Raw genomic sequence first — 7,238 nt, forward strand, 5'->3', positions numbered from 1 at the left:
GTACAGCCCGAGACCCGCGCAGGGTTGGGCTCCGTAGAGTCACAGCACTCTACACGTCCCGGTGGACAGACGGAGTCATGGTGCAAGTTTTTACACATCCACTGACGTGTGCTAATTGACGTAAACCATCTAGCATTTTTTGTTTGTTGTTGTATTTTATTGCAACTTTTTTTCCATTATGAAAATCTGCAGCACATGGGAAATGGCAAACAGTCCTTGCAGGTTACAAGCAGGATTATCATGGAGCAAATTGCACTTTGAGATCAAAGTGATTGATAAACTGATAAAACTTCTCCTGAGGTCTGGAATGAGTGAAATGGGTCTCCTGAGGCTTACTGCTCCTGACAGAGAGGGGTGTGTGGGGATAAGCCCTGTTTACTTCATAGAGCCTCTTTCCCAGTGCCAGAGGGTTGCGCTTTTATTGTGAGGCCTTCACCTGCCTTGAAAACGCCATGCTGCCTGTGGTACTTTGTAAGGCTTCTGCTACACACGTTTCATTCGCTGTGTCAAGTCTGCTGAGGAGCGGAGGTTGTGAAATCAGGAGCTTGTTTGAAAAGCGCAGGGGTTTTGCCCTGTGGTGCATGAGGCTGCTTGTTTGACCTCGTCTGACCTCCCAGCGCTACCATTTCTTTAGGTGATGGATGGAGATACATGACTGAAGGTAGATATCAGTGTGAAAGACGGTGGTCTGTCTGGTGCTGTGTGATGGAGTTCATGGGTTGGATGTAAAACTTTTATATTGCATTTAAAGCGATTGGAACAAGAGATTGGGAGATTTGATATGTTGTTTAATATGGGTGGACTAAATATTAACATGTCTATATTTTGTAGCAAGAGACAAAATTGTATAAAAATTTATATCTATTCACATTTTATTTGCATGTACAATAAGTAGCCTGCATTTAAAATAGTCAGGATAAATAAAACAACCAACAAGCCATTGAGCAGGTAATTAATATTCTGATCGACTGAAAGTCACATGTGGTAGTGGTGGAATTTGGAGCCATGCTTCCAGACTCTGGAAACTTGCTTGAGCCATGCTTCCAGACTATGGAGCCTTGTTTGAGCCATGCTTCCAGAGTCTGGAAACTTTCTTGAGCCATGCTTCCAGACCATGGCCATGCTGCCAGTTGCTGAAAGCTGAGCAACAGGGAAGACCCATTTGTGCTGTTAAAATCAGCTTGTACATTAAATAAATGAGCAACAAAGAGTTGAGCAAGTTAAACAATGCCACAGAAAGAGAAAACCCACACCTCCAAAGAGACTAGAATCTTAATCCAACGCCTTAGACCGCTCAGCCATGCCACCTAAGCACTGATACATGTCAGTGCTATGTTCACCGCATCACTTTTGATGTAACATGATGTCATTCTCTCCCTGTTATTGGATTCCGGTGTCTCCAGATTGTGCTCACTGTGTGTTCACTCTGTGTGTGTGTATGGTACCCTGTGTTCTCAGTTTTGTTTTGTTGGTTGTTGTGGCTCTCTGTGTGTTCTTTTGATCTTTTTTTTTATACCCGGTATTCCAGATTCGCTCTGTAGATTCCTGGTAATATTAACTTAGACTGTTCCAAAGCTTCTGTTCATGGACATGCACTATATAAATGTCATTCGTCTCCTGTTGATGGGAATAAAGGCTGTTATGACTCTGTTCTTTTCTAAGAGCTGTATTTCTAAGGTGGTGGGGGTTACGATTACCTGATCCTCAGATTCAAACTTGGACATCCCACTAATATAATTCCACTTCACATTTATGGAATAGGTTTACCAGCACTAATTTACTCAAGTTGCCAGACATAGAGTGTGTCGTATCATAGCGGCAGCCGCCACTTTTTACTGAAAAGGCTGATTCAACAAACACTTCAGAGTTGTCCTACATCATAACAGGAGACCTGTTTACTTGTGTCACTAAGGCAAGCTAAAACTTCCCTGGCAGCGGTGGGATTCGAACCCACGCCTCCACAGAGACTGGAGCCTAAATCCAGCGCCTTAGACCGCTCGGCCACGCTACCACAGAACCCTTCCCTCTCTGTGTTAAAGGCTGACCTTTCACCATGTAACTGTTGCCTGCAGGTTGAGGAGACCAAGCTACTTCGCCTGCAGCTGGAACTCACTCAAGCCAAAGCAGACAGTGAACGGCGACTCCAGGAGAAGGAGGAGGAGCTGGAGACTATGAGGTACTTTACTCACCTTCCACCTTCTGCTGTCCTCTCTGCTGGGATTTCATTATTTATTGTGGCGTTACTTTACTCTCTAACTTTGCTGTTCTTAATTTTTTTCCATCTCACCTTTCACAAGTGAAATAGTAGGCTCTCAGGTAAGTAACATGACTCCTTGACCTCTGATGGAATTTGTTTGCAACGTTGTGTTCTCCAGGTTTTCTGTCTCATTTACAATACAGCTGGACCGATACATACTTGTGAAGTAAATAACGAAACCGACGTGTTCTGTGTGTTCCGCATTTAGAAAAAGCCACCAGAGGGCACTGGAGTTACTTCAGGCTGGCTTGGACGTGGAGACAAAGGGCAGAGCAGAAGGAGTGCGACTGAAGAAGAAGATGGAGAGCGAGCTAAATGATCTGGAGGTGCAGGTGGACCTGCTCAGCAAGAACAACAGCGAGCTTACGAAGACCATCAAGAAGATGCAACAGCAGATGAAGGTTCATCTCGCACTGCCTTACCACAGCCTGACAGTTCAGAGCGTTTGAAGTAACCAGAGTTTTGCAAGAGCTGCTGCTTAACTGGTGTCTCCTTCGCAACTCTGCGACTCTCCTCCCCGTATCTCCACTTCCTCGCACGCTCCTTCTCTCCCTCCCTGGCTGGCGCAGGACCTGCAGTCTCAGCTGGAGGAGGAGGCGCGGGTGCAGGAGGAGCTGAGGGAAGAGCATGCCTTGCTGGAGCGCCGCTGCGCCCTGCTGGTCACGGAGGGTGAGGAGAGCCGCGCCAGCCTGGAGGCAACAGAGAGGGCACGCAAGGCCCTGGAGACCGAGCTGCAAGAAGCCACCGAGAAGTACAATGAGCTCGACAACCAGGTGCAGCTCTGACACCCTGGGCCCGTTCGCCCCTCGCCATGTGTAACCCGGTCCAACCCCTTCCGCTCTTGGTTCTGTCCCCGCAGGCGCAGTCTATATCCAGCGGGAAGCGAAAGCTGGAGGTGGACATTCAGCAGCTGAGCCAGGAACACGAGGAACTGCAGAGCGAACTCAGAGGGGCTAACGACAGGGCCAAGAAAGCAGCGTGCGAGGTAAGTGGGCTGCTTGCGACCCTCCACGTCGCTCCCTCTCCCGTGAGACCCCGCTGCTGTCTGACGGGCCCGGCGCCACGTCTTTACTCCGTGCAGTGCGCGAGGGTGGCGGAGGAGCTGAGGGTGGAGCAGGAACACGGCATGCATCTACAGCGGGTGAAAAAGGGTCTGGAGGCGCAGCTCAAGGACATGACCGCTCGGCTGGACGAGGCCGAGCAGCTGGCCTTGAAAGGAGGCAAGAAGATCATCCAGAAACTGGAAGGCAGGGTAACTATGGAAAATCCCAACTCAATCCCACCTCTTCACCGGGGCACCTTGCCCCGCACTTTTACCAAGACCCGCTCTGACATTGTGGCCTGGCAGGCGAAGGAGCTGGAGCTGGCTCTGGAGACGGAGCAGAGGAAGAACGGCGAGACGGCGAAGACGCTGCGGAAGAATGAGCGGCGCCTGAAGGAGCTCCTCTTCCAGTCCGAGGAGGACCAGAAGAACCAGCAGAGAATGCAGGAGCTGGTGGAGAGACTGCAGATCAAAATGAAAACCTACAAGAGACAAGTGGAGGAGGCCGTAAGACATCGCGGCCACTTCCGCCTGCTTTTGTTGGTCTGCTTTGGGGATTCCGACGTTTAAGTCACACTGACACTAGCTTGATCAAACTGAAAATTTGAAAGAACTGTTGGCGTTCAGCAGATATCTGTGCATTCTTGCAGGAGGAGCAGGCCAACGCGAACCTGGCCAAATACAGGAAGACCGTCCACGAGCTGGATGACGCAGAAGAGCGAGCTGACATCGCTGAGTCTGCTCTCACCAAGATCAGAAGCAAGAACAGAGGCAGCTTCGGCAAGGGCTATTCGTCAGTACGTCCCGCCATCACGCTGGTCTCTGCGGCCTGCAGCACAGGTCCCTTGGGATTTGGAGTTATTCGTGGACGTCGCTTGCACTGACCGCCTGTTCTTGCATTCTCTGCAGGGTTACAGTACTCCGTTCCAGGGGATCGTAAGGTCACCCAGCTCTGCTGGGTCAGAGGGCAGAGGCGAGAAGATCCTCACGGATGACGACGAGTCCGTCAGTTCTCTCATTCCCACCTATCTCAACTCCCTCAAGAAGCTGATGGCTGACTAGTGCCTTTGATCGGGAGTGGGAACTGCTGGCTCGACCTCTGGAAAGAATTTCTTGATTTAAGATTTCCAAGAAAGATTTCAGATGCTAAAATAACAAAAACTTTGGTCCCCACAAGCATTTATTTTCAGTATTATTCTCTTTTTTGTACTGCAACATTTGTGTAAAACATAATGAAGTCCATAAGTAACTGGACAGTGGTTATTTTTACTGTTTTGTTCTTCGGCACATTTGATTTGAAAGAAATCCAAGCATATATGCGCGCACACACGCACACACACACACACACACACACACACACATATATATATCACACACACACACACACACACATATAACACACACACACACACACACACACACATATATATATATCACACACACACACACACACACACACACACATATATATCACACACACACACACACACATATATATATCACACACACACACACACACACACACACACACACACACACATATATATATCACACACACACACACACACATATATATATATCACACACACACACACACACACACATATATATATATATCACACACACACACATATATATATATATATCACACACACACACACACACACACACACACATATATATATCACACACACACACACACACACACACACACACACATATATATATATCACACACACACACACACACACACATATATATCACACACACACACACACACACACACACACACACACACACACATATATATATATATCACACACACACACACACACACACACATATATATATCACACACACACACACACACACACACATATAACACACACACACACACACACACATATATAACACACACACACACACACACACATATATATCACACACACACACACACACACACACATATAACACACACACACACACACACACATATATAACACACACACACACACACATATATATCACACACACACACACACACACACACACACACACACACACACACACACACACATATATATATCACACACACACACACACACACACACACACACACACACACACACACACACACACACACACACACACACTGTGTGCTGTTGTCTTACAACATGAGTGCAGAAGAAGATCCAATATAGCAGAGTGGCACGAGGCAGAACGAAGCCAGTTAGAAACATGGCAGAAATGTGCTGTGGGTCGGAATTGAGCAGAAAGCACTGGTTACAAAGCAAGAACACACAACCTGGTGGTGGAGGACCAAAAATATGAAGAAAAAAAAAGCCCCATCCAACAGATGAATGATTTAGGCACAAACATGTCAGGCACTACCATAAAAGCAAGAACACATCAGTGTGATCTCAGAAGAAGCCGCCCAAAACCCACTGGTACACCCAGTGACAGGAGAGGTCAGGTCATGACGAGGTCATATGGACATATGAGATGGGGTATGACCTATACCGAAGGGACAGAAGTGTTGGGTAAAGTAGTAACTTCCACAAAGCCTACTACTAGTGCCCCCTGGTGGCAGGGCGGAGTATGGCCCCCAGGGTTACTGCTCGTCCACGATGCAACAAGATAAACCTATTAACCCTGACACGCTTCATTCTGAACTCACGGTCATTTTGCACCCAGTGTCTAAAGTTGTGAAGAAGGTCTAAATTTGTGTCGTTACTGACAGACTGCTCCTAATGTTTCTCTTTTAAGTCTTGATATGGAAATGAGTAGTGGGAATTGAATGCTTATGTCTTTGTTTCAAAATAAAAAGTTGATTCTTTAAAGATACACTTAAATCACTTATAACACTAAAAGACTTTGGGCTTATACTTAATTACATTCCAGTTCTACAAAAACTTTGACTTGAATATAAATGTTCACCTGCAATGTCTGGAAATAAATTAGAAACTGAATTTTTATAAAAATATCAGTATAAGTACAATGTTTACTGTATGTTAAACCATAAAAACATAAAAGATTTACAATAAAAATGGGCACGATTACCTTTTTAATGACTAAAGACAGAGTAATAATTTGTGTTCTTAAACATTAAATTTAATACATTTATACAACATATTAAAAGAAAGGCATCAACTGGGAATATCCATTTGTTAATCCTTTACAATCTTATATATATATATATATATATATATATATATATATATATATATATAGATAGATATATATATAGATATATATATATATATATATATATATATATATATATATATATATATATATATATATATATATGTTTGGTTTTTTTAGTAAACTTTACACTTGGGACAATAAGAGAAATATGGTGATAAGTGCATGGACGTTGCTAATTATCAAAACCAACTACCTGATGGTATAAAAGAAGCAAAAGATTTAATCCAGTCAAAATGTCTTACAGACAATAAAAACAGGACAGTGTCTGTTTGGTATAAAATAGGCTTTGTGCAAAAGAACCTCCATATATTATCTGTACCCCTTTTCTTTGACATATCTGGTTCAGGTTGGTAGATATCATCTTTTACCTCACCCTTTCTGGGAAGTTAAAGAAAATCACGTCTTGTAAGATTGAATAACACGCAGATTAAGAAGTAACAGGCATGTAGGCGTCTGTTAAACTGTGCTCTGATTTTAGCTAAGGTTGATGTTAAGGAATATTCCCTTCCCCTGAGATTCTTAACGACAGAGAGGAGTGCGGAACCAGTATAAGGTCTGGAGGCGCTGAAGAGACAGGCCGAGTCAGTAAACTCTTAGGAGTATTATGGTGCTGTGCAGAAGGAAAAAATCCAAGCAAGACAAACCAACCCTGATATGCCACAATAATTTGAGCAGCTCTGATCAAAGCTTCATATATGTTTTTGGCTTCCTTTCACAGTGGGTTCAGCAGAA

At 44.7% G+C, this 7,238-nt stretch overlaps 1 protein-coding gene and 1 non-coding gene across 4 annotated transcripts in view; one reads left to right on the forward strand and one right to left on the reverse strand.

Moving 5' to 3' along the window:
* Positions 1-6,450, forward strand: part of LOC113570918 (putative uncharacterized protein MYH16) — a 35,779-nt gene extending 29,329 nt beyond the window's left edge. For 2 of the 3 annotated variants that reach the window (XM_081698166.1, XM_081698167.1), the window contains exons 16-23: positions 2,073-2,176; positions 2,466-2,658; positions 2,827-3,030; positions 3,117-3,242; positions 3,339-3,509; positions 3,606-3,842; positions 3,950-4,096; positions 4,209-6,450. In XM_081698166.1, the coding sequence (XP_081554292.1) occupies positions 2,073-2,176; positions 2,466-2,658; positions 2,827-3,030; positions 3,117-3,242; positions 3,339-3,509; positions 3,606-3,842; positions 3,950-4,096; positions 4,209-4,361 (1,335 nt within the window). In that variant the 3' untranslated portion in view covers positions 4,362-6,450. The remainder of the gene's footprint in view (positions 1-2,072; positions 2,177-2,465; positions 2,659-2,826; positions 3,031-3,116; positions 3,243-3,338; positions 3,510-3,605; positions 3,843-3,949; positions 4,097-4,208) is intronic. The other variant, XM_035533502.2, reaches the window with a different exon arrangement.
* On the reverse strand, positions 1,930-2,011 carry trnal-uag (transfer RNA leucine (anticodon UAG)). The gene has a single exon. It is a non-coding gene; the product is annotated as a tRNA-Leu (tRNA).
* Positions 6,451-7,238: the final 788 nt, after the last annotated feature.

Source organism: Electrophorus electricus, chromosome 15, assembly GCF_041902795.1.
Source record: "Electrophorus electricus isolate QZ-2024a chromosome 15, ASM4190279v1, whole genome shotgun sequence".
Classification (NCBI taxonomy): Eukaryota; Metazoa; Chordata; class Actinopteri; order Gymnotiformes; family Gymnotidae; genus Electrophorus; species Electrophorus electricus.